The sequence below is a fragment of the Thunnus thynnus genome, chromosome 8, assembly GCF_963924715.1.
Source record: "Thunnus thynnus chromosome 8, fThuThy2.1, whole genome shotgun sequence".
Classification (NCBI taxonomy): domain Eukaryota; kingdom Metazoa; phylum Chordata; class Actinopteri; order Scombriformes; family Scombridae; genus Thunnus; species Thunnus thynnus.
Genome location: NC_089524.1, coordinates 34770500 through 34796874, shown reverse-complemented (window position 1 = coordinate 34796874; position 26375 = coordinate 34770500). Strand labels below are relative to the sequence as shown.

Here is a 26375-nt window from a genome sequence, read left to right as displayed (position 1 = left end):
TGTGTAAAATGGAGATATTGCTGCCAATCAATATTTCTCAAGTTTACTTTTACATTCTAGACTCATCTAAGGCTAAAATTTTAAAGAAGTGTTAACAATGTGACAGCTAGAAATTAAATGTCCAACCCACTGAGCAGCAGCGGGAACTCTGGTCGGACTCCCTTCCATCAGTTTAAAAGAAAAAAAAGATTGAAACTGCTTGCATATAAATGCAGGAAACACTAAATCGTGAGACTGAATATGATAGACAAACATATATAGGTAAATCATTCTTATATTTTATTTTGCCATTCCATTTTAAAATTCAATTCATAAGTTGTCAGAATATGGAAATATAATGAAAGGATGTTTTATTGGCCATTTAAATGCGAATTTAACTTATAGTAGCATCATAGATGCGTCAATTCATTGATGGATTACAATTTTACAGAGAAAGTAGAATTACTATCATAGCACACTCTAGACTACATAGAAAATGATGTTTTGAGAATATTAAGAAAGCCTTATGTATGAGCTGATAAAAATCAAGGTATTGTCAGCTATGTCTGCACATGGCAGATGTCTCAGTGGAGGAAGTTTGCATCACACGTTGACAGTTTATTTTACTTGTGGTCTGAAATATGTTGTAAGGACATTAGCATTTCTTACATACATTAGAGACTGTTGTCTGATCAGTGACAAACACTCACAGTTCCCTTGAAATAGCATTGTGTGTTTATCTTAGGTCTGTCTGGGGTGGGGGCGGGGTTCAGGATGAGGCCAGGGGCAAATGGGGTGGAGAGCTGGGTCAAAACTACTCAGGTTCAAAAAACGGCAGTGATGGAACGGTTGTAGGGGGTGGTAGGAAATGAAGGGGGGGCCATGGGGCTGTCTTGGGGGGCCAGTGAAGGGGGGGCCATGGGGCTGCCCTGGCGGGCCAGTGAAGGGGGGTACATGGTGACGAGGTGGGGGTCCACCAGGATGGGGAGGTGGTCCTCTGCCATGAGCATGGGGAGGGAGTTCTTCGCGACCAGCAGAGGCAGGGGGTCTTATGCCGCCATCATGGGGTGGGGGGCCAGGAAGATGCGGAGGGCCTACATGATTTGGGGGCCCACATACAGGCTCCTGCTCACCAGGGCTGAGGGTAGTAGAGTTCTGTTGAGAACAGAGCAAGCAGAAGTTGAAGTGTATTTCTGCACAGTATAACTGTACAGTTGTATGCAAAAATTTGGGGACCCCTTGACAAACAATATTTTGGTGATTTTTATTGAAAAGATGTAAACACAGCCTCTCAAGGATAGGGGGAAAAAACTATATTTTCAACAAACATTAATGCATAGTTACTTTTATGTCATAAATTGGAAAAACAAAACTAAAAAATGAACAATTACATTTCACACTGTGAAAACTGCAAGCTGATAATTCTTTGCTATCTTCTTGTAGCCTTATGACATAAAAGGGAGACAGGACAGTTGCAGCAAGTCTTATTCCTCCAATCAGAAACATGCTAGAGTGATATACTCACATGCTCAGTTAGACCCTCCCCCCACCAGGTAGACAGAAGACACATTCAACATTGCTGCTGAATTTACTGAAAAAATTATTTTGGAGGTATGACAGTAATTTTTTTCATGAGCTGTATTTTTGTCATACCGTCCTGACCTTTTGTATGAATTAATCGAAACATACTTAATTTGAATCAGTGTTTTGTTGACTTCTAATTGACATGGTAAGCATGTGTCAAATGCTGCGTCAGATATCACATACTATGCACTACATACCCAATATGTGTTCTATCGTTCAACATACTTTTGTGTGAATAAACAGTAGTATGTTTCTTTTCAGATGCACTTATCACGTCACTTCCTGAGAGCCTCCTTGCCAGTTGGAGTAGTGTAAACATGGTAGCCCATGCCAACCATAAAGTCTGAACTAATTTAGTAAATATATTATAATAATATTCATATTTATAATATATTATTATAAATATATTACACCTAGCAAAGTGAAACCTTACTTAAATTAAAGTGTTATTGACGTTATACCAGACCTGCCTTGGTCGCTGTCCACCACTGTCTGTTATGTCTGCATTGCACTGTGGGATATTTATGCCAGCATAGTGTCCAGTGCTTGCATACTGTAATATTTCCCTGGAAATAGAATGCACTTCACATACTATTGGTTTCATACTGAGCTTTCAGATTTAAAAAATCTCACATACTGTTTTGCATACTGAATAGCATGTTAGTATGGAATTTTTGACACAGCCAAGGTCAGTGTGTCTAGCTAGCACATGATGTCATGGCTAACAGGGTTGGGGACAGATGCAACAAAATGTTGCAACCATCAATACAAATACAAATTTGTATTGCTTTTTTCAACATACACAAGTCATTTGGCCTCATTCACTAATATGTGCAAAGAAATGTTCTTACATTGTGCACAAAATAAGTGCGCACACAAAGTTATTGTCAGATTCATGACACGTGCGCACTGGCCAATTTTGTTCTTACCACTCTGCGTATGTTAGTGAATCAAAATCATTTTAAATTGACAGACGCATGCCTGCTATCGGTAATTATACTACCATGCCCCCATTTCTCTATATCTGTAGAGAGAGCTGTCAATGAGGGCTGTGATGGTAAAAATGTAGAAAAACTTTACTGCTTGTGAAATCAAGCAAACAGTAGTTTCAGAAGTAGAAGCTAGAAAAGGCAGATTTGACTGGTAAACATGTCATTGGCACAACCATTTGGAGCCCAATTGTGAATCCTGTATACAACCTGCATACCTGTTGCACTACTACCATGCAGTAGTTTTACCATAACTAAATAAAAAGTTGGTAAATGTGTAGATCTGTGGAACTGATCTAAATAAATCTCTACTGCTGCACCAGGTGCGCATCATGTTTCATCTCTGTCCACAACAGGCCGTGATGTAGGGGTGGCTGTGACTCAGGAGGTAGAGCGGGTCATCAACTAATTGGAAGATCGGCAGTTTGATTCTTGGCTCCTCAAGTCTACATGTCAAAGTGTCCTTGGGCAAGACACTGAACCCCAAATTGCTCCTGATGGCTGTGCCATCAGTGTCTGAATGTGTGTAATGGTTAGCTCCCTCTGATGGGCACGTAGGGACCTTGTATGGTAGCCCCTGTACCAATTCATCATGTGACTGTGTGGGAATGGGTGAATGTGACTCATAGTGTAAAAGCGCTTTGAGTGGTTGGAAGACTAGAAAGGCGCTATACAAGTACAGTCCATTCCATTCCATGCACTGAAAGCAGACCACCCCTCCCTGTTTTAAATAATTTTAAATATATTAATAATTTCATTACATTTATGATGATGATTTCTTGATTACGTCTTACGTCTATTAATTTTATAATTAGTAAATAAATTGTGTATTATTAGCAATTTCACACTTTTAAATGTTTTAGGCCCAATCATTTTATACATAATTGTGGCTCTAATATACTGTTTACATTGATTAAATATAGACTATATTAGTTTTTAAGACTGTGGGACATTTATGATGATGTGTGCCTATGCATGGTCTAAGGCAGTTCTAAATTTGTTCGCAGAGTAAGCACAAATTCAGATAAGAACATAGTGATGAATCCTGGCTTTGTGCTTAAAATGTTCGAATGTACGGTTTAAGCACAGATTTGTGTGTATGCACTTATTGTGAATGAGGCCAGTCGTGACGTAAATATAAGGTTGGTTCACCCAAATACTTTTTTTAAAAATTATGTTATAACGTTACATTTATATACGCACAAGTCATTGTGATGCACAAAATCATTGGAGTTATAAAACATAATATCGTGATCATTTCATTATTTGGTATTAACGTAATCTTATTATAATGTCTATAATGTCTGTGCGCCTTTCAGAAAATCCAGGGTCGCAGTTCACATTCACTCAAGTGTGACAAAAATCACACTTAATCACGATTAAGTTTTTAAAAAAGTTGCAATTTTGTACAGTAAATACATGTTTAATAAAAGTTGCATTGCAAATTGTTCAATTCCTCCTGTCTAGCACTGAAATATGAATAATAATATTATTGTATGAATAAATAATACTATAATATCATTGTAAAACAATACATATTTTCAGAATACTATGCTCACTGAGACAAAAAGCAAAAGTTAATTAAAGCTACAAGCAGCGATGAATGGGCCCTCGCATGAGAGAAATGCAAAAAGTGTTGCAACCATCCCCAGTCTCTCCTAACTATCCATTAATATATGCTGAAAATATTGTTTTTTTTCCCATATCCTATGGAGACTGTGTTTACATCTTTTCAATTAAAAAAATCACCAAAATATATTATTTGTCAAGGGGTGCCCAAACTTTTGCATACAGCTGTATATAACTGCTGATTTTCCAAGTCATATCCTACTAGAGTTTTGGGAAGACAACTAAGACATGTAGTAGAAGAGGTGCAAAAACAGTATGTGTTTAGAATGTGGACTCACCGATGGGGGATAGAATTCACACTCAACAGACCAGAGTCCCTCTGTACTGGAGTAAGATGAACTGCAGAGAGCATGATGCTTCAGAGAGAGGAGAGAGAGAGACGATGAGAGCATGTAGGAAACCAACAGCGAATGACGCTCGAATGATGCCACATCACACTTACAACTGTACTGATTCAACACTGCCTATCCCTGAACCAGGACTGTCATACTACTGCATAGATTGCCAAATGTTTTTTCTTAGGATGGCAAAGTCATGACCCACCCTACTCTGCCTCCAATTGGCTCGTACTTGTTGCCTCCATTGGTTGAGTTGATTAGGTTTAGGAGTGAGGAGTGAGATTGGTTAGGGCAAGGGTAAGAATATCAGGGTAAGCCAATCAGAGGCAGAGTAGGGCGGGTCATGACTTCGCCATCCTAGGACAAAAAATATCTTGCACAGCTCACAGTCCTGGATTATAGCTATCTAACAGGATATTAGCTATCCAAAGGACATCCAGACATTTTAGTTGCTCGGGTGTTCAGAAAATTTGTTAAGGGAAGCAATTTGTAAATACGCTTTCACAGGGTGGTAGGATGTCTTTTCAATGTAGGAAAAACAAAACCAGGCACAAGTAGAGTTACAAAACATAAGGAAGTTTCTTGCTGACCTTGAGAATAGTACATTTGACAAAAAAAATCTTAACTCAAGGTCCACTTACTGGCTTTTTTCAGAGATTTCAAACACATATCACTGTCTTCATCAGCCGATAGAGATAGTTCTGTTGTTGTCATGTGACCTTAGTATGGAACCCAAGTCACATGATAACAGGTGGTTGTATACTGAGGGAGATGGTAACTTCTGTCTCTGTTCAAAGATGGTGTCCTCCATGATCTTTCTCCAGCTGTCCACTGACTCCTGATCGATGACCCTTGACCTCTTCCCCATTGAGAGGATGGCTTTGTATTCACAGACAACTGATGTTGTGTCTGGTGTTCATTCAGTCTCTCTATTTAATCTGATTCCATTTACATCAATTGAAACCATATAAAATGGTTTTTGGTGAGTTTGCATTTTAACATTCTTCCCTAAACAAATGTTATAAACACATGTCCAGGTTCCATTAGACCACTATTCAGGACTCAGGGCTAGAGACCACCAAGAAAAGTTATGTGCACACATGTATGTGAGCTGTATGTAAACTGTTGTGAGTATTCAGTCTTTTTCTTATGTGAACACTGCATTCAACAATATTTGAGATATCAGCTTAGCATCAAATGACTCCCTATAATTTGAAAGGGGTGTTGTACTACTGATCCCACTGAAAATCAACACACAACTCTGCTTCTAAGTGTGGTAAATGGACTGTATTTGTATAGCACCTTTCTAGTCTTCTGACCATTCAAAGCGCTTTTACACTACATGTCACATCCACCCATTCATACTCTGAATGGGTACAGGTCCCATCCTGCCCATCAGGGGAAACTAACCATTGACACACTGATGGCACAGCCATCAGGAGCAATTTAAACATGTGGACTGGAGGAGTCGGGAATCGAACCGCTGATCTTTCGATTAGTGGACGACACGTTCTACCTCCTGAGCCACAGCCACCCGTGGTGATATTTGACAGTTTTCTTACTGTCAAAAAATCCCTTATGCAGAGCCAAACCGACAATGCATTAATCCTACTAACAAGTATCTTATTCTGCTCTGTCATAGAGCTCCATTAAAAGCATAGCAATGAATTCTGCATTTTCCCCATTTTTGTGCCTCTGTAAATTGTGTACTCTGTTCATATGTCACATGGCAGAATATTCTTGATTTGATCTGTTTGTTTTGCATATTTATTAGGTGCTATGCTTGAATTATTTTGGATTATTTGGCTTTAACTATATTTTGGATTATTTGGCTTTAATTGGTTTTGGGACTGTTTTGTGTCTTTGGATTGTATAGTTTTGTTGTGCGTTGTAGCGTTTTTTTCTGCAGCAGTGTATCGCCTGCTGGACTAAAAAGTGCAATAGATTGGACAATTAACCTGACTGAGTGATAGGATTGACAGATGGAACAGCCAATCCTCAGTTGGGGGCAGGACACCAAGGAACCATTCAGCAACCAGGAAGTAGAGCTGGAGGTGGGAGGAGGGTGTTTGTAAAGGCCGGGACAAAGACTAGATAAATATGGACAAGGCATCGCCACTTCCTACTGCTATGCTAAAGTGAAGCCTAAATCTCCTTCTCTTTCAACATTCATTTTGGTATCTCACTATGGGACACACTCCCTGTGCTGTCCCCAGAAGTTATTTTACACTACGCCAGTCCTAACTGGCAGGCAGACATGATGTCTGCTCCCAAGAGAAGGGACTTTCTCCTGCTATAAAAGTCTGACGTAATGTCCTCCCTTAAGTCTTAAACCTCTTCTCGCACCCAGAAGCAAGTTCTCAGATGGCAGCCAGTGTAGTTTACGGACTAGCAAACTGCTCACAGAGCGAGAACCAGTCAACCCCACCTATCCCAGCCCTGTGGGACGAAGTGTGTGTGGTGACAGACCTCTGCCCACGTCATAGTCCTGATGGTTGCTCAGGAGAGAGCTAGATGGCTGAACCTATCCAGTCTTTCCCAGAAGGGGAAGACTCAGCTCTTCGACATCCCCGTGGACCCAAAACACTTATTCAGCCCAGCAGTAGTCACCATGCAAAGGTGTTGCAAGGAAAAGAAAGAAAGAAGGTGAAGCACTACAGCTGTCTCTCCCCAGAAAGGTGCTACCTCCTTCCCTCAGTGCACCCTGACAGATGTTTGCCCAAGCTGGCTACCGCACACCAAATGTCAGCCCCAACCCCCGGCAGGCACCTGAAGTCAGAGCAAGCCACTGGAACTCAAGGGTAGGTGGGCTAAGAAACCTTTTGCTGCCAGTGTGACTGAAGGAGATCAAGCCACCCCTACTGTCACTCACAGGGCTAAGAAGAGGAGACACGCTATCTAGTTCATTCTTCCAGGGGGGATGGCAGGCTGAGTCAGACACTTGCTGATGGCAGGCTCAGCCAGACACCTGCTTCACTCCCCCAAACCTACTAAAACCTAATACAACCTTTTAACCCATTATCATACCGCTCTATTGCACTGCAGGCTTTCTATCCTCCTCCTTTCTCCACACAGGAGCATGAATGGCTGAATGTGCTCTGCCCTGTACGAGCATTACGCACCTATGCAGCTGGATTCACGAAATCAGAGCAGCTGTTTGTCTGGCTGTCACAGCTGACAATCATGACATCACACCCCCTTTTTATATCGTCAAATAACTAATTAAAAACAGACATCAGAAAAATGTGCACTTGAACATACACAAGGGTGATAAGAACTACCTAAAATGACAGTAACCATCTTTGGGAGAAATGTATCTGATGTGTACTTTGATTTTTTCGTTTGGCTCATGTCCCATCAGCTGACATGGAGGGGGCAGGATTTATGACCTATACTGCAGTCAGCCACCAGGGAATGATCAAGATGTCTTGGCTTCACTTCTGGGGAACTGTCATGTCATCCATCTGTATATACAGTCAATGGGCCAGGAGAATGCCAAGGGGATTGAAAGCCAGGCAGACCATGCTATTAATCCTACACTGTTGATTGTTCACCTGAAAACCTACTGGACACTGGTCGAGAAGGAGCTGAGGGAGTGCTCTGCAGAGTTGTGTTGAGAAGGAGCCACTTGCCATAGAAGAGGGTCTGCTTGCCGGCCATGGACTTGGCTACTAGCCAGTGCCAGTGCTAGCAGGGCAGAGACAATGGACCATGTCGGCATGGCTTAGCTTCTCATTTCTTGTCTTTTATTTTAAGTAGTGCATCCCTTCAATTTTAGGACACTGCATCCTGGGGCTCTTCAAGCTGGTATTGCTTAACATAACTTAATTCCCTCAGCCTTTAAGGTATGTTATCCTTGTGAACTGTACTTTGCTTTAAAATAATTTAGTTCCCTCAGTTTTTCAGGTATATTTTCCTTGTAAACTGTGTTTTATTGCTTTTAAAATAATTTAATTCCCTAAGCTTTTAAGGTACATTATCATGGTTGACTGTGTTGGTGTTGAACTATGTGGAGAAAAAGAATTTTCCTGAAGCTTCTGTATGTATGAGTTGCACTTACAGCTCTGTCAGGGCAGAGGGGTTTGCATGCCTCAGGAACTATTCTGGATCCCATTGGGCAATGAGTCTCCACGAGGGCAATCTCAGCATAGTACATCATCCCTGTCATCATCATGTACTGATAGAAGAGCGGAAGTGGAGAGAGTAAATCAGTAGAGGGAATGAAATTCAGATGTGCCACTGTGTGATGTTAAACAACTTCAAGTGAGATTACTGCGTTATATGAATTCACAATGATAGATACAAATATTCATGCAGTGTTTGGTTATGTTTTGGCTGCTAAAATAGTTGACCCCTCACACACACTCTGATAATAACACAAAAGAGAAGAAACTTTGTTTGTGTGCCTTAGTGTGTATGTGTGTGTTTGTGTGTGTGTCTGTGTGTGTGTGTGTGTGTGTGTGTGTGTGTGTGAGATAGAGTGAATGTTTGAGAGAGATTCTCTGTACCCCAGATTTTATCCGTCCCACTTCCTGCAGGATATAGTAGTGTTGGTTGGTGGTGTTCTGGTTGAATTTTTTCACAGCTTCATCGACAGACTTCATACCTTCAGGGCTGTGGAGTGGGATCAGCGTGGAACAGTCAGGGCAGATCCTCATCATCTCCATGTCAGTTTTTGCTACAACCACATGCACACACACACACACACACACACACACACACACACACACACACACACACACACACACATAGTGTTCATTATTAGTGAGTCTGCTTTGTGAGGGCTCCACAGTATGTGTTTCTCTCAACTCATAGCCATTCATCATCATTTTTATTACTTAACCCATTTAATTCCAAATTTTTCCTTGCAATTTGACAACTTGCATTTTATTCCTTAGACTTTATGTCCTTTTTGATTTTATGTTGGTTAAGTTAGTGAAATATTAGGTTTTATACTCGGTCACAAGAGTGACTGGTGGGAAACAGCATAGTCAGAATTCATACAAATTGTTATTATTGTTGTTGTTTTTGTTATTATTGTTGTTATTATGCTTCTCTGTGTCTCTCCCCCCTCTCCCCCTCCCTCCTTCTTTCTCTCCCAACCCAACCGGTCAAGGCAGATGGCTGCCCATGTAGAGCCCGGTTCTGCTTGAGGTTTTTTTCCCATTGAACGGGAGTTTTTACTTGCCACTGCCACCAAGTACTGCTCATGGGGGAATGTTGGGTCTCTCTAAATTCAAGAGTACAGTCTAGACCTGCTCTATGTGAAAAGTGCCCTGAGATAACTTCTGCTGTGATTTGGCGCTATATAAATAAAATTGACTTGACCTGACTTGTCTTGGAGCTGAATGAAGAGCTCATGTAATGTGACCTTATATGTTTGTTTTCATTTGCTACAATATTCTTTACTGCTGTCACTGAAGTGTTTTCATTGTCTGAACTATCACTTGCAATGATAAATCAGGTGTAGTGACTACTTGTATGAATTAATAAATATCCCTTAACTTTTCACATTTTGCCTGGCTAACAGTAGAGATATCAGTGACAATGACGAAAAGCAGTTAGTAAGTACCATAACCATAGTTTATCTGCCATAACTTTAATGTCAGTTGGCTTAATTGTTCACCTCAAATGATAAAAATTTACTTGATAGTATAAATATAGTTCAGCTTATTACTCAACCTACCAGAATTGCTCATACACCATCATCTCTGCTAGACTGGAATCTTGTTTCTCACCCAGATATTATTAAGAATTATTGAGTAAGGGGTGCTTTCTGATCGTTTTAGTGCTTATTCTGTTATTTTCTGTGTTTGTAAGATTATGTCTTCCTCCAAGATACATTGGTGTGAGGCAGTGTAAAAACATAAATATTGATCACTTAATTTAAGATGTCACTGTGACAAACTGGGACAGGTTTCAGCCTATACCTTATGTTGAAGACGCATGGAATTTTCTATTGAGTGAGTTTATTATTGATAGTATCATTGTTAGTAAAAGATAAACATGCTCCCAAGGAAAACAATGAAAGTTAAAGGTAGGCATTTACCATAGATAAATTCAGATCTGATAAATCTTTTTAAACTTGCAGACAAGTTGTGGGCCAAAAATTGAACAATGATGGACTCAACTGTTTAGGAAACTTACAAACATACCAGGAATGCCAAGTCGAACTGCTATAAACACTATCATCATACTCACTTCGACACTCCCAACACCCTGTTGTTGTTCTTGTTTTTACCTTCATTTTTCATTTACTCAGTACAACTGAGATCTTTATTCAGTGGGGCAGTTGTTGATTTCTTGTCTTGTGCAGATGATGCAGTGGTTTGAGATTTTGAGAGAACCCTGTTTGTATGTGTGTTTTGTTGATGTTATTATATTAATTGTCTTGTGTTTTTTTTAATTTTCAGGGGTTGTTTTTGTCAGAGGACCCCCTTGAAAACAAGATGGTGCATATCAAGGGTCTTATCCTCAAATTAAAATTTCAAATAACTTTCAAATAATTTAACCATACCACAGTTGCCATATCCAAATATATGAATGAATCATTGTAAAAATGTTGACACTAGATGTCAAAAACAAAACAACAAAAAACACCAAGGTCCAGGGGTTTTGCTAAATTGTCCAATATCAATGTTCTGTCTGGCAATAAGGTTTAGTACATAACAGGGAAGAAGCCCACCTTGTCGCGTGTCACACTCATATTTGGTGACTTTGGCATCATCATTTTTCACAGTCATCATAATGGTGCAGTTGGCCATCACTGCCTACAAAGAAAAAGAGACATATATGAAGTTTTACTGTAAACACGTTACATCTCAAAAAAAAGATGACAGAATCAGTGTGTTTACCTTCTGCATCTGTAAATTGCAGAAGGTGCAACATTACATGAATGAACCATTCTGGTAGGTCTTTCAAATCAATTTGCAATGTCATGTATTACAACACAACAACAATGTCTGTGCATTCTTCTTCCTGGCTCTAGATTAATATGATGCACGGCTGAAAAAGGAGAACTGGAACAAATAACCTGATGACGAGCATTTACCCGTTCAGTCTCTTCACGGATCTCACAGTCCTCAAAGTGTTGGGGGTTGACAACGTGACACTTTGTCTCCAGAAGGTCTAACTGCAACTCAACATCACAGCCTCCATCAACCTGGAAACATACAGAGTAAGAGAATAAATCACAATTATTGAGATATTTTTAATGTCCCAACACCACAATCATGAGCCCCTTTTAGCACTTTGTTGATTGTTGCACTACTTTCTTGTTGTCATGGTACACTTGTCTACTTCAAGTTGTTTCTTACTTTAATAATAATAATAATAAAAGCTTTGGATAAAAGTGTCTGCAAAATGACAAAATGTAAATGTAAATACAGTATCTTGTTTTTGGTAAACATTTGTTTGGTTTTTTGTGTCATGCAAAGCAAATATCATGTAAAAATACTGAACAATTACTCTGCCAGACTTAAGACCAGATAATAAAAATGAAACATCTGATTTCCACATTTTCTTATGGTGCTCCCATCATGTGCACACAAATATATACTTATATTTTTACTTGTTCAATTCCTTTTGGGGGTAGAAAATATAGTAAAAATAGCTATACCTATATAGCAGTATAGAAATGTCAAAGATATGTTTGAGGTAATTTAGAAGCATTTTTGTCCACCGGAGAACACTGAAAGGTGTCATGAGTCTTGTCATGATCCTAGTGTTTTTTTCCCTGCATTTCCTGCGTCCCTGTGTTCATGTGTGTTCTTGTGTGTCCATGGGCATGGCTACTCCTCCTCCTGCTCCTGCTCAACCTGCGACTGGCAAGTCATTAGTGTAAACAGTATGGATGATGCAGACTTGGCAAATGTTTTTAATTCCTTTTTCTCTCATTTTGAAAGGTCTGATTTCTCATGTAATGTTTCTATGCTGAGAGAGTCTCTTGTTCCTCAAAATGATATTGTAATATCCTGGGAACGTTTCACAAATCTATTTAAGAGGGTTAACAGAAGAAAGGCTGCTGGCCCTTACACCATCTGTGGACGCACATTGTGTCACTGTGCTGACCAGTTCAGTGAGGTCTTCCAGATGTGTGCCAAGTGTGGCCAGATACCAACTATATGGAAAACATCCACTATAATACCTGTCCCAAAATCAAAAAATCCAAGAAGACTTAATGAGGTTAGACCGATTGCACTCACATCCCTTGTGATGGAAAACTTTGAGAAAATTTTAAAAGATAAAGTTGTCTCCTTAATAGGTGGCAAACTAGATCCACTGCAGTTTGCTTATCAAGCTGGTAAAGGTGTGGAAGATGCAAAGCTTTTCATTTTAGACAGTGTTCAAGCACCTTGAAAAACCTAAATCTCACGTGAGATTTTTAATTGCTGATTTTTCTTCAGCTTTTAACAAGATGCAGCCTCATATTTTGATTGGACACATGTTCAATGTCATCATCTCAAACACAGGCTCTCCTCAGGGCTGTGTCCTTTCCCCTCTGCTTTTTATTAAGTACACAGACTGCCTTTGTCAAATGATAGCTTCCTTGACCTTCCTTGACCTTAATGTGACAAAGACTAAGGAATTAATCATTGGTTTTAGGAAAAACAGCAGCAAACCAACAGGTAGCATAATATATGGTGAAGACGTCCAAATTGTAGATACATACAAGTATCTTGGAACAGTGTTTGACTCACATTCAAGTTTGATGCAAACACAGAGCTGATTACCATGAGAGGACAACAGAGAATCCATCTGATGCGAAAGCTGAACTCTTTTAGTGTCTTTGATAACATTTTATGTAACTTCTTTCAATCTTTTATTGAAAGTCTTTTAACATTTTCTTTCATATGCTCTTTCAATGGACTGTCTGTGAAGGACAAGAATAGTAGAAACAGCATTGTTAGAGTCTGTGTCAAGATCATCGGAGTCCAGCAGAAAGACCTGTACTCCCTCTGGAAGAGACATGAGGTCCAGAAATGAAATGGCATCATTAGTCATTCTGACCATGTTCTTTCTGGTCAATTCTCTTAAATGCGTGCCCTAGGAAAACTAACCGTTATTCAAATTCTTTCATTCCTTCTGCTATCAGGCTGCTAAATGCCGACAACAGTAAGTGGAATATGAACCGGTCCCTGTAAATGTGTAAATTGTAAACTGTACCATTTGTTGACCTGTCGTCACTGACATGTTGATTTGTATGTAATGCTGCTGCTTGACCGAGTTGTATTTATTTTATTTTATTTTATTTTATTTTATTTTACTTTATCTTGCCTGTGAGCTGGGTAGGCTGTAAAACTGAATTGCCCTTCTGGGATAAAAAAAAGTTGTCTGAATCTGAATCCGAAACTGGCACACCTGCTCATCATTACCTCATCAATTTGACAGTATATCTACGCCGGCTCTCCTTCCAGTCTTCACCAGATCGTTCCGTCACCCATAGTGGTAGTTAGATGCTCCGGCTAACTTTCCAGTGGGCTTTTGCTCTTAAAGTATTTTTGCTGTTCTAACCGTTTGTCTCCCTGTGCTCCAGAACTCGTCCTCATGTGCCAGCCAGCTTGCTCCATTCAACAGTTATTTGTCTGCCTGCCAAGGCCCTTCTACAGCCATACTTACCACACAGCCCTCCATCTACCTGCGCACTGCTCTACTCCCCTCCAAGCACTTGTCTACTTGCCCACTCTCCACTGCCATCTCAAGCTCCACTGCTCAGCCACAAGTTCACTCACGCCCTCTGCTCAAACCCACAAGTTAAAGCAAAAAGTGCAGAAATTTGAAAGGATACAGTGTTCCACCAAACTGGAAGAATCATGCTTAGTCTGGCAAGATAGTCTTAAAACACATAGGATGGCCCTCTGTAATGCTAGAAATGCCTATTACTCATCATTAATAGAGGAGAATAAAAACAGCCCTAGGTTCCTTTTTTCAGCACTTTGGCCAGGCTGACAAAGAGTCATAACTCTATTGATCCATGTATTCCTATAGCTCTCTGTAGTAATAACTACATGAGCTTCTTTAATAATAAAATTATTACTTATTACTGTTATTATAACTATTAAAGAAAAGATTCATCACCTCCTGCCCTCAACAGACACTGATTTATCACCAAACACAGGAACCTTAGGAACAGCTGTAAAACCTGATATATATTAACTTCAATGATTTCTTTATCTTAACTATCAACCCAGCCTCTCAGGTGTTTTAGCCAACTATAGACCTATATCTAACCTTTCTTTTCTTTAAGATCCTTGAGAAAGCAGTCTCCAATCAGATGTGTGACTTTCTACATAACAAAAGTTTATTTGAGGATTTTCAATCAGGATTTAGAGCACATCATAACACAGAGACAGCACTGGTGAAAGTTACAAATGACCTCCTTATTGCATTGGACAAAGGATTTCTCTCTGTACTTGTCTTGTTAGATCTTAGTGCTGCATTTGACACCATTGACCATTGCATCCTATTACAGAAACTGGAATATTTAATTGGCATTAAAAGAACTGCATTAAGCTGGTTTAAATCCAGTTTATCAGATCAATTTCAGTTTGTACACGTTAATGATGAATCCTCCATACACATAAAAGTTAGACACAAGGTTCCACAAGATTCTGTACTTGACCCAATACTATTCATCTTATTTATGCTCACTTTAGGTAATATTATTAGGAAACACTTACACATAAATTTTCACTTGCTATGCATATGGCTCTAATAAACAGTGAAATGTGTGAAATGTGCTCTCCACACAAGAAGGAGGGTAGGAAGGAAGGACAGAAGTAAAATGTATGGTTGCAGTACAGAAAAGAGAAGGATGAAAAAACTAGAAAAAAACAGTACTGTAAGATTGAAGGACGGACAGAAAGAAGGAAAAGCAAAAACGGAAAGGAAAAAACAACCTTTAAAAATCTCCAAAACCTGTTGGATAATATCTAAAGGTCATTATTTTACTGAGCTGAAACAACGCTGTTATTCAAAGTAAAAAAAAATATCATGGTGAATGTAAAATTGCAATCTGCAGTTACCAGATAAATGTAGTTGAGAGAAAAGACAATTTTTCCCTCTGAGATGTAGCAAAGGAAATGTATGTATGTATGTATGTCAACCAAAATGAAACTACTCAACATACTAGAACCATTAGTTAGTTATTAGTTGAGCAAATGTGTGCAGTTATTGTCCATTTCTAGTTCTCATACCTTTACCACTTTGATGCCTTGGGTTTCGCTGAGTCTGAACTTGTACCCGTGGTCATGTTGTTCATTGATGTGATGCATTGCCAGACGTGCTGCTGCAGCACCACTATCTTCACTGCACGTTACCAGCTCCAAAGCTGGAGCAGCGCTGCAAAGTAGCACCACTGAGGACAGCAGCACCAAGATGGAAAATCCCTTCATGGTGCAGAGAAGAGAGACAGTGCAGACCGCTGCAGCTGGGGACGTTATATAGACACAAACAGGTTAGCAGCCTTGAGAGGGAGGGAGAGAGAGTGACAAACAGGAGGAGAAATGACAGATAAATGAGATAAGAGACAGATAAGAGGTATAGAAGAAGGACAGGGCCACAGGGCTGCCAAATCAAAGAACAAACAGAGACTTTAACCAGAGCAGAGCAACTTATTCTCAAATATCTACTGCAACACTCAGTTTCATCATGGTTTTAATACTGTCAACCATTTGCCACTGCCGCTGTACAGGTATTTCTACTGAAGCAAATTTAATTAGAGGAACTGTCAGTTGCATCACAGCTTCACAACATTTCATGTTTAACATACACTACATCAGTACAACAGTACAATGAATGAGAATCTTTTTGGCTAATGCAAAGGACATGAGTGCAAAATCTTAAAAAGTATTTCTGGATTTGGTTGCATTGAATTGCATTTGTGATATGGAGGCTTGGGGGGTTGTGCTGTGATCTCCAGCATACACTTGGACAGTTTGCAGCCAAGTGTGAAGCAGCTGAGATGAGAGTCTGTATCTCCAAATGCATTATCTCATTCTGTCAGAAAACGGTGGTTGCTCATTCTGGATTGGAAGTGAGATTCTGCCCCATGGGAGATAAAAGGGGTCTTATTCATGAGTATGAATAAGATGGAACTCAGGTTTAGATTCCATTGCAGGGGGTTTAGGCTCAACTTAGAGACAGGGTTCAGACATCCAGAAGGAGCCTGGAGTAGAATCACTGCTCTTTAGGGTCAAACTGAGCCAGATAAGGTGGTTCAGGTATCTGATCCCTGTGGAGGTTTACAGGGCATGTCCAACTGGGAAACCACATTTTGTGATCCCTCAAGAGAGGTCGAGGATGGAGGATGAGGGTGGGTACATGGATATGTGGGTTTTCTTGCTTAGGATGTGTTCAGATAGACAACAGCACTGCCTGGAGAAATGCAGCCCCCTCATTCATTTTAATGAGACTACTGTATTGGCACAGCGGGGATGTTGACACAGTGGGCTGCAGCATAATTTAATTAGAAGAGACTTCACCACATAAGTATGAGATGAACACGATTTATTAATAAAGTTTTGGCACAGACTTAGACTCCATGAATGAAGAAATTGTCCTCCCAAGAAAAGAAAAACAACAGTAGGTCATAATGTCAGTCACCCAAAAACAACATAGTTATATTTGAGTGACAGATGCCATCTAGCGGTTCAGATGAGGTGTATATATATGTGGACAGATTTCCTCATTTAGAGGAGGAGGGGTGAATGGAGGCATAAACCTAACAGTGGACTTTGCAACAGGCGACTGCTGTTTGTTTCCTGTTTCCAACCTTGAGTTAGGACAGTTTTTTCAAAACTGTAACTACAATCGTCCCCTAACCTTAATCCCATGGTTATTATTGTAGCCATGCCGATGAAGGTGGCCTAACTTTAAGGAAGTAGTAACTTTAACCCACACCACGTTTCTCTAACGTTAACAAAGTGATCATTTTAACCCAAACCATGATCTGTCCCTAAACTTAACCAAGTGGTTTACCATTATGTATCATTCTGGAGTCACATGGTCAAATGATGTATTTTATTGTTTAATTTGGAGGACTTGTTGTGAATGGCATGATTGAGGCTGAGGCAGATCCTAGCAGAGTGCTCTGCTCTGGTGGTAACTGGAGTTGGGGTGGTGGTGGGTGCCTGTAAAACGAGTAAGACAATGCGTAAAAGGATGATTTATGAATGAGAAGAAGCGCAAGAGAAAGTTTGAACACCTGCAGTGACTGGATGAATGACATGAAGCAGGAGGTAGGTGGAGAGAGGAAAGGCTGGACCAGAGAACAAGGTACGAATGAACATGACAACAGACAGCCGGAATGACTGCTTGTGGGGAAAATGTACAGTACAGACCAAAAGTTTGGACACACCTTCTCATTCAAAGAGTTTTCTTTATTTTCATGACTATGAAAATTGTAGATTCACACTGAAGGCATCAAAACTATGAATTAACACATGTGGAATTATATACTTAACAAAAAAGTGTGAAACAACTGAAAATATGTCTTATATTCTAGTTTCTTCAAAGTAGCCACCTTTTGCTTTGATTACTGCTTCGCACACTCTTGGCATTCTCTTGATGAGCTTCAAGAGGTAGTCAATGTCAATAGTCATGAAAAGAAAGGAAACTCATTGAATGAGAAGGTGTGTCCAAACTTTTGGTCTGTACTGTATGTTTCATGCTTTGGTAGGACTGTTGACCTATGGCTGCCAAGAATTGTGGACTGGCGATTCCTGCTATGTTGCACAAGCACAGACATTAACATGTTATATGACACACATCATACAAACATTTTCAATGTATCCACACATGGCCCAAATTTTCATGTGCAGACAAACCAGGCAGACCAAATGGTCAGTTTGTGGATGATGAGAACTAGTTGGTATGATCAAATTAAAAGTGTTTATAGTTGTTCCAAATGTGAAAAGTCGGCCATCATACGGAGGAGAGAGATTTCATTTAAATAGATATAATTTAAATATGGGGATAATGGCGCATATTGTCAGACAGTCTCTCCTGGAAAACATTAATAGTGATGCACTCAGTTGTTGAAAGTTACAGACATAGTCATGTCGAGAATGAAAAAGCACTATGAAAACGAGCTAGAGAGAGAGGGTTAAATCCACACATCTGACCAATCATGATGTGAAGTGGGTGTGAATGTCGGCTCGTCAGTTTTGGAAAGTTACAGAAACGGTCGAACACAGCACCCGCCTAAAACTAACTTCGGAAATGACTTTTCACAGAGCATACTGTCCCCTTAGGTCAACCACCATATAAAGATGATGTTTATTATAAGTTGTTTATAGTACATATTTAGGAGACAGAACAGCATCTGCATTCACTGTAGAGGGACTGAGTGGGGGGGCAGTGGTTGCCTACAGGTTAGAAAAGCAAGGTTGAAAGTTGCTGGTGCCTGTGCTAGTTCAGTCCCCAGATTTGCAGGATAACTTGTGATGGGGAAGGTGAAAGAGCAGTGCTAGCTCCTCCCTCATTACCTCCAGTGGAGCAGTTGGTGGTGGTTATGATTCTCTCTTGATTCTCGATGCTCTCTTGATTCTTCCTGACCCAGAGCTTTGAGACTATAGAATTAAATCCCTGTATCGATCGAGAGGTCAAACCTGTCTCCATCATCATCATCACTGAATCATTTCAGACTGTCAAAGAAAGGGAATCATTATCTCTCTTTTAATTCAGATGTAGGATGGTGCTGGTGAGGATGGTTACCATCCTTCGACCTCCCCCAAAATTACAGTTTTGTGTATTTTTTAATACTTTGTATGTCTTTTTTGTTTTTTTGCTTTTCCTGCATCTGACACAATTTGCTATGACAGACAAACGCTACTGGACATTAGAGGTAAGTTTATATCAACTGGAACAACAATAACAGACTTTTCATTGTGTAGTCTACCTGGATTAACATCTGGACAATGGAGATGCAGTGCACAAGCAGGGACTACGGTCAGGCTGAGAAAACAGGAAAACCTGCCACTTCTCCTGAATATTCTTCTGGCTAATGTTCAGTCACTGGATAATATACTGAGGCAGACTGGCATTTCAGCATGAAAGCAAGAACTGTAACATGATGGTTTTCACAGAGACCTGGCTGGACTCAGTGACCCCTGACCATGCTGTTACACTTGCGGGACGTTCCATCTACCGGCAGGATTGGACAAGAGTTGGGGAAGAGCAAAGGAGGAGGTGTGTGCTTTATGGTAAACAATTTATGGTGCACAGATGTGGAAGTTGTTTCTTCAAGTTGCTGTCCTAATCTGAAGCACCTCATGATTAAGTGCCATCCCTTCTACCTTCTGAGAGAGTTTACATTGGTCCTGCTCACGGCTGTACACATCCTGCCACAAGCTGACACTGCATAGGCACTTGAGGAGCTGTATGTGGTCATCAGCGGGCAGGATATTCCACATCCAGAGGCTGCATTTATTGTAGATGGAGACTTTAACCGTGTCAATCTGAGGAAAGTCCTGCTACACTATAACAGTGCAGCCATGCTGCATCATGTTTACACTCCATACTGGGAAGCATAACAAAGCCCTCATCCAACTGCCATTCAGCAAATCGGACCATGCCTCCATCCTGCTTCTCCCCACCTACAGGCAGAGACTGAATCAAGAGAGACCAATCACCAAAAACATACAATGATGGACAAGTGAAGCAGTTTCACGGAGGCAGTCATATGCTATATCAGTAAATGCATTAATTATGTGGTGCCTAGGATTACTATGTGGAAGTTCCCAAATCAAAAATCTTGGATTAACCTTGGCGAGGTTTGTACTGCCCTCGACACAAGCATGGATGCTCACAAAAATGGAGATTTGGTGAACTAAGCACATTGAGTTTACTCCTATATAAATCCGCTTAAGGCTCCTGGCCCAGATGGCATTCCTGGTTGAGTCCTCAAAGTGCATGCAAATGAACTGGCAGATGTCTTCACAGATATTTTCAACCTCTCCTTGGCCCAGTCTGTGGTCCCCAAATGTTTGAAGAAGCTGCCTGCCTTAATGACTATTGCCCAGTAGCACAACCACCATCATTATGAAGTGCTTTCAGCCACTAGTCAAAGCCCTCATCATTTCCTCCCTATCAGACTCATTGGACCCCCTATAGTTTGCATACAAGCAGAACAGGTCCAGGCATGATGCCATCACACTCACCCTCCACACTGACTTCACCCACCTTGAGCAGAGGGACACATTTAAGAATGCTGTTTGTGGACATTTCACATTATGTTCAACATAATGTTCAACATTTAACATTATTTTGCCCTCTCAGCTGGTCATCAAGCTCAGGGACCTTGGACTCAGCAGTGCCCTATGCAGCTGGATCCTGGATTTCCTGACAAACAGGTCCCAGAGGGTTAGGCTTGGTGACATCACTTCTTCCACGTCATGATCAGCATTGGAGTCCGGTATGCCCTCTTCACCAATGACTGTGTGGCAACACACTGCTCTAACACTGTCATCGGCCCAGCTCATACTGAGTCAACCAGCACCTCTCTTCCTATTTTTCAACTAATCTCTTGAGTAGAGAGAAGAGCCTGTCCATTCTCTCTCTGCTCTCCTATGCTCTCTTCTCCTCTGCCTTTTTCTGCAACCTCATGTCTTCCTTCATGAGCTGAAAAAGCTCACCAAAGCTTCACTAACACTTTTTTCTCCAAAAAAAAAACCTCAATCACAGAGATGTAGTACATTATGTTACTGAGTCTATAATGTAGCTGTAATAGAAATCCAAACTGTTATTTAGCTTAATAAAACAAAATTTAATATAGATCGATCTGTTCATTTTAGTACATTTATATTTATTGAAATGGGGTGTTATTTGTCGAGCCCCAGAGGCAGCACTGTTGTTCTGTCCAGTAAAAGCATGAAGCTTCACTTTACATTCTGACAAACTAATGTGGCAGTTACAATTGTTAGATTTCATCTGTGAGACCAACATTTATCTTCCAAAAGGAATTATATCATATATCAAAATGCTGCGGAGACATTAGACCCAGTGGTAAATTACCAAAGAGCTGCACATATAGTTCATCAGATCATATTCTCCCTGCAATGACGACGAACATTGCCTGGCCGATCATGCCAGGAGTTAGGCTGCTAGCAGCTGAGATGACCGGCTGGCCTCACCCGACCAGTGGCACCTCACATCTCTGAAAATGCTGGAGCAAATATCCAAACATGCATTATTTGGATAAACTGACCACATAATGAGACTCTAAATGGTTACTTTCTCACCTGAAAAAATATGAAAACTCAATAAAGTGACATATCAACAGTCCCACAGTGAAAATTACAACAGCTTAGCCTGGATTGCTGCCCATTGGTGTGAAAATGCATTCTGGGATGGGTTGGGCCATGAAGGATACATCTGTTGGCTCCTCTAAATTCAGGAAAAGAAGGCTGCATTTCCCAGCCACATTTGAGGGAGCCTTTGAAATGGGACTGCCTTGGTCACAGCACTGTGACGCATTCGGTCTTCAAATGCAGCCTTTGAAGGATGCGGCCCCTGAATTGAGACACAGCTACAGTCTCTCTCTCTCTCTCTCTCTCTTTCTCTCTCTCTCTCTTTTCCGTTCACACAGACTTACTCATCCCCCACCAAACACACACACTCTTCCCAGCTATACAATATTTAGGGCCCAAGCATGACCATTGGGTTCCTGGCACTGAGAGTGCAAAGAACCTATTATTTCTGTAAAGACTATAATTAGGGCCCGAGCACCAAGTGCTGCGAGGACCCTATTGTAATTCGAAAGAATATTATTAGGGCCCGAGCACTGAGTGGTATGAAGGCCCTATTGTTTTTCGATTATTATTATTATTATTATTATTATTATTATTATTATTATTATCAATATTATTAATATTATTATTAGGGCCGAGCACTGACTGGTGCAAAGTCCCTATTGCAAAGTCCCTATTGTTTTTCGAAAGATTATTATTATTTTATTAGGGCCAGAGCACAAAAGTGCCAGGGGCCCAAGGGTCGCTGGCACTGTAAGTGCGAGGAACCTATTGTTTTTGAAGGGATTACTAGGGCCTGAGCAGGAAAGTGCCAGGGCACTAAAAGTACATATTTTTTCAAAATTTTTTGCCCAGCAGGAAGTCAGCAATTCTGGACTTTGTATGTAAATTTTCATTTTACGAACATGTTTGATGCCTTTAGGATGTGTGAAAACTAACAAAACTTTGAATATGTGTTCGAACTAATAAATTCTTTAATTAGTATCAAAATTGGGCTTGGGCATGGCATTTTGGCTCGTAAGTGCCCCCTAATTACTTTTCGCATTTTTGAGGTGCTAGGGGTGCTCAAAAACTCACAAAACTTTGCACATGCAAGTGGTGTAATTTGATGTCAGATATGGGTCTTTGACATGGGTGTGAAAAAATGGGTCAAGGGTGCCCCCTAGAAAATTTCAAAGTCAAAGCCCCCACCTTTAATTCTGACTTAGATTTATGAAATTTGGTACGCAGATGTATCATCTCCAGACTTAAAATAAAAGTCTCTTGGAGCCATACAGTAAGTCCAACAGGAAGTCAGCCAGCACAGTGAAGCCATTGACAGGTTTTGTATTTTAACGAACTCCTCTTAGAAATTTGACCCAAGAGACTTCAAATTTGGTAGGTTACATCTAAAGACCTTTGCAATGCTAAATTGCAAAGCTTTTTTGTTTTCATGGAATACCCTTGGCAATTTTGCCCACAAGAAGTTGTTGTAACTCAGCTTTACATTGTCCAGTCTGCCCCAAATTTCTCATGTTTGAGTCCAGGCCTGACTCTTCATAGCGCCACCTACTGACAATAGGAAATCAGTCTTATTTGACAAACATCATCTGATTTACATGGTGTGGTCTACATATGATATACAGCAACATGATGTATAATTAGTGGGTGTTCTCTAGCACCACACGTGGAAACAGGAAGTGATAGTTATCTCCTACAAGTAATGTCCAATATTCGTGAAAATGTCTATCCATGTCAGTTGACTTCTGGTAAATGTATTGCCGCATTAATATTTCACTTAAGTAGTATAGCGTTCATGCAACAGGAGGACCTACATGACACATAGTTCATCAAATGTACAAACGTTTTCTAATAAGTCCTATCCAGCACCACATACTGCACGCCAGAAATAATAAATAAATAAAATAATTTTACCCATTCACACAGTGTCCAATAATCCTGACAATTCAGAGCCCTGTCAACTGACCTCCAGTATTGATACCACGGCTGCCACTCCATCCGACGCGGATGAGGTGCGAGGGCCTGTTCATCATTGCTAGTCAACCATTTTGAATCTACTTTGCATTTTTTTTCGCAAAGTGAAGCCATTGACAGGTGTTGTATTTTAACAAACTCCTCCAAGATATTTAACCCAAGCAACTTCAAATGACATCTAAAGACGCCCCAAAGATTTACATTATCCAGTTTGCCCCAAGTTTCTCATGCTTAATAAGAGTCCAGACTTGAACACATCAACATGTCAATATTGAGTCATATTCAGAGTGCCAGTTACTGACAACAGGAAGTTGGCCTTATGTGACAAAAATCATCCGATTTACATGAAATTTACGTGGTGTGGTCTACACATGATATACAGCAATATGATGTTTAATTAGTGGGTGTTTGCTTGCTCCACATAGTGAACACAGGAAGTGATAATTATCTCCTTCATGCAATGTCAATATTCATGAAAATATATACCCATGTCAGTTGTCCTCTGGTAAATATAATGCTGCATTAATATTTCATTTATGTAGTATTGCCTCTGGGCAACAGGAAGTGAAGCCTAAATGACACATAGTTCATCTAATGTATACACAATATTTAATGGGTCATGTCCAGCCCCACATACTGCACACAGGAAATAATATTTCACACATTCACACAGTGTCCGATAATCCTGTAAATTCAGAGCCATGTCAAAAGACCTCCAAAAGTGATACCACGGCTGCCGCTCCCTCTGAAAGACACGAGGTGCAATTCATTGCTGCTTGCAGCTTTAATTATTATTAGGGCACGGAGCACGGAAGTGCCAGGGGCTCAACGGTCCCTGGTCCCTGTACTGAATGGTTATAACTTTAAAAGGTGATACTTATTCTTCAGTCTGCACTTAAGCAGCTTTGAAAACTTGTTTCACAGACAACTGCTAAAAGTAAGCTGTACAGGCTCTTTCCACACCCGTAACGTGAACACACTGAATTTCAAAATGCAGTATGTCAAGGTTAGGAGTTGTACCATGAGACTGAAAGATAAACAGTGACTCAGTGATGGGATGATATGAGAATCAGGCTGACAGATTTAATGATTAACCAAGAGTGGGTCACACATTTTTCAGTCAGTCATTATGGTCTCAATTGCTAAATATAGGCCCTCTAATAAGTGTGCAAGTGGTCATTTTAGAAATTATTGCTCTTTGAGGATTTGAGGACTTATAGTAGCTCTGATGTCTGCCGTGTGGGCATTGATTGACGACTGATTGACAGTTGGCTCACCTGTTGCTCTCCCCGACTGCAGGACTCACACTGAGTCAAGACTATTGTTGCAATATTTCACTAAGTTTAATGTTACTTGATTATGATACCTGCCCTGTTAACACAATTTAGCTAATGTTAGCCCAAGTGTGCAGCACTCAGAGTTCCCAGTAAGCTAGCATTAGCTTGGGTCTGCGGAAGTGGGGTGTGTTTCCAGAGCATGAAAAGCAACATCTTGCATGCCTTCTTTGAGAGGTGCTGGCCAAACAGAAAAGATGGCACTGACCATATGCTGTAACTCTGGGATTTAAAACTGGCTCCAATGTACACAAATGGGTGAAATCACACCTCGCTATGTGCATCTCTATATACAGTCTATGGGTGCATCCCAAGTCTCTGAAATTGCATCATCGTTTCCCTCACTTGCATCTTTTCCTTGCGTCTTAGTCCCTCCCACCGTGGATGCATGGAGAGACACAAGGGAACCAAGCGGGGAGAGAAGAAACAAGGAAATTTGTTTTAGGGACATGAGACATTCTTTCCTCTTAAGTGTCACGTGAAGCAACATCTGTTTCTGATGACGGCGGCAGCTGATCACAACCGAATCAGCTGTCAGTCGTTTTTAACAGCTGTGGAAACTTCTGATGGAGTTTGTGTCTGCACACATGTCAGCAGCTGTTTCCTCTCTGCAGCGTGTTACCTGTTTAACAAACACCTAAATAAAAAACAAACATACATAAAAACCTGTATTCTGTATTTACAATGTGTACTGTGTCCTGCTCAGAGGCACAGGAACCATTTCTACTCTCAGAATGAGTTTATACTATTTATTGATTATTTGCATCTGTATTTTTTGATATATAATATCTGAATTCATTATTTAGATCCAGATCCAGAATATGATCAGAGTGTCTTTTGAACACTGGAAAATATTTATTTGGCTAAATGTTTCAGGAAAAATGGAAATGATGTAACTCATATCAAACCCGACGCTCAGGAATTTTCCGCCTCACATGTGACTGAATGGAAATGATGATAAATGATGTAAAATATAAATGTGTTTAACTGTTATTATGGATCAAATTAAAGTAGGATGATCAGCATGTAAGTTCAGTAAATTAAACTCTGATGACATTTGAATCGCTCCCATCACAACCTTTCTTCCCACATTATGTGGTTGTGTTAATGGTATGTGTACCATTAACACAACCATGTAAGCACTAAATTTCAATATTTTTGCTCTCATAGTCCAATCCGAGGAGATGAATAAAGCTCTGATTGACTGTAATCATATGGGAGGAGGAATAACAGCATGACAGTTCTGCAGCTTGAAAGCTTCACACACACACACACGCACACACACACACACACACACAC

General features: G+C 40.3%; 1 protein-coding gene across 1 annotated transcript; it reads right to left on the bottom strand.

The window, feature by feature from the left end:
- Positions 1-256: 256 nt before the first annotated feature.
- ahsg1 (alpha-2-HS-glycoprotein 1) lies at positions 257-15955 on the bottom strand. Its single transcript, XM_067598048.1, has 7 exons — positions 15715-15955; positions 11571-11681; positions 11205-11289; positions 9028-9197; positions 8580-8696; positions 4460-4537; positions 257-1134 (listed from the first exon to the last, which is right to left on the bottom strand). The coding sequence occupies exons 1-7, from the start codon at positions 15910-15912 to the stop codon at positions 721-723; spliced, it is 1173 nt and encodes a 390-aa protein (XP_067454149.1). The 5' UTR covers positions 15913-15955; the 3' UTR covers positions 257-720.
- Positions 15956-26375: the final 10420 nt, after the last annotated feature.